Here is a 1707-nt window from a genome sequence, read left to right as displayed (position 1 = left end):
TCCTGCTGGAAGGCACTGGAGGGCACTCTCTTATCAGGGCTTGTGCTTAGTAGCAGAAGTGACTGCTAATGCACTGCTTTTTTTAATTTAAAGAAAGAAAGTTCACAGGGAAAAGGGAGAAGTCTGCAACCCCGGAAAGGTGGTTTTAATAACTAGTGGACTGCAGTGACCCCGGGGACCTCGGAATGGACTAGGATTTGCTGGCAGCACCAGGCAAGCAACAGATTTGAAAGAAAGGGCTGTTTTCAGGTGTGGGGCTTTGAGAGAGAACTGAAGGGTCCCCGCTAGAGTCCTGCCATCTTTTTTCTGTGTGGATAATCTTAGTATCCAACAGGATGTTAATGCTCAGAGGGAAACAGGATATACATATATGTGACAATATAGAAGAATTTAGTTGCTTGCTATAGATATTGATAGGAGTTAGGACAGGCACAAGCCAGGTCTGGGGTAGGGACTTGATTACAAACATTAGCAGTGCTATTTTGAGGGCAGAAGGTTTAAAAAAAAAAAAAAGGAATTCAACAGAAGAAGAAAAGCAAAGGGAAAAAGTCAACTGGTAACTACTACCCTAAACGAGCATGAGAGGGTGGACGGTTTTGTCAGGGGCCCAGCAGTCAGTGTCTGCCAGTCCATGCAAAAGTCTCTGGTGAGCAGGGAGGGGGCAGATTTGCATGGAGGAGGTGTTTTCAACCCTGGGGGTTTATGAGAGGGTCCCAGTTGACCCGCTTGCCTTAGGAAGCAGAGCTGGTTTGGATTTTCACCATGGCCTGGACTGCTCTCCTCTTCTTCCTGCTTACTTATTGCCCAGGTAAAGAAAGAGATCCCCTTGTGAGGTTTAATAAGTGCATTTGTCATAGATTGGGTGGCTGTGCTTGATATTGCAGAGCTCTGCTCTTATCACCTCCGAGCAGTGAAATTAACTCAGACTTTATTTTCTTTTTTCACAAGGGTCCCTCTCCCAGTACACGCTGACTCAGCCTTCCTCAGAGTCTGTGTCACTAAGAAACACGGTGAAGCTCTCCTGCACCATCAGCAGTGGATACACACATGGAGCTGTCTACTGGTTGCAGCAGAAAGGCGGGAACAGCCCAAGATACCTTCTGTGGTACAATACAGACTCTAGCAAGCACCAGGGCTCCGGGGTCCCGAGTCGCTTCTCTGGTTCCAAAGACACCTCTAATAAAATTGGCTACTTAACCATCACCAGTGTCCAGGCAGAGGATGAGGCTGATTATTACTGTGCTGCCTACAGTAGTAATGTATAGCACAGTGACAGCTTTTGATGCAGATCCTGAACAAAAACTTCCTCTGCCCTCCCTCTGCATGTGCTCTGCACGAGTTCAGTCTGTGCCTGTGCACCGTGACCCCCAGGGTGACACATCGTGGCTCTCTTGCTCCGTCTCCCAGTCTCTAGTTCTGGTTGTTTCTAGGCTTTGTCAGCCCTTGGGCATTTGGGGCCACTTTTGGTTCCAATTAAACGCCCGTGAAAGGTGTTCTATATACTCCTATTAGGCTAGAACCCCCCTGTTTCCGATTTGGTGTGGTAACTGGGTGATATGATGATTTGGAAGAGATCGTTTCGAAATCTTCTTCTTAAATGTGTGCATCAAATCAGCCGGTTCATGGTAAATATCAACAAATTCCTGAAATGAAATGAAAGTGGAGATTCAGGCACCAGACAAGTCTGTTAGGGCACAGATTCCAGTC

At 47.0% G+C, this 1707-nt stretch overlaps 1 gene segment (V, D, J or C); it reads left to right on the top strand.

Moving 5' to 3' along the window:
• Positions 1-724: 724 nt before the first annotated feature.
• LOC112548762 lies at positions 725-1265 on the top strand. The segment is given in 2 exon segments: positions 725-808; positions 949-1265. Coding segments are annotated over 2 exon segments (363 nt in total).
• The last annotated feature ends 442 nt before the right edge of the window (positions 1266-1707 follow it).

The sequence above is a fragment of the Alligator sinensis genome, unplaced genomic scaffold (assembly GCF_000455745.1).
Source record: "Alligator sinensis unplaced genomic scaffold, ASM45574v1 scaffold1533_1, whole genome shotgun sequence".
Taxonomy (NCBI): domain Eukaryota; kingdom Metazoa; phylum Chordata; order Crocodylia; family Alligatoridae; genus Alligator; species Alligator sinensis.
Note: the sequence above shows the minus strand (reverse complement) of the source record. Positions and strands in the feature narration are given on the sequence as shown.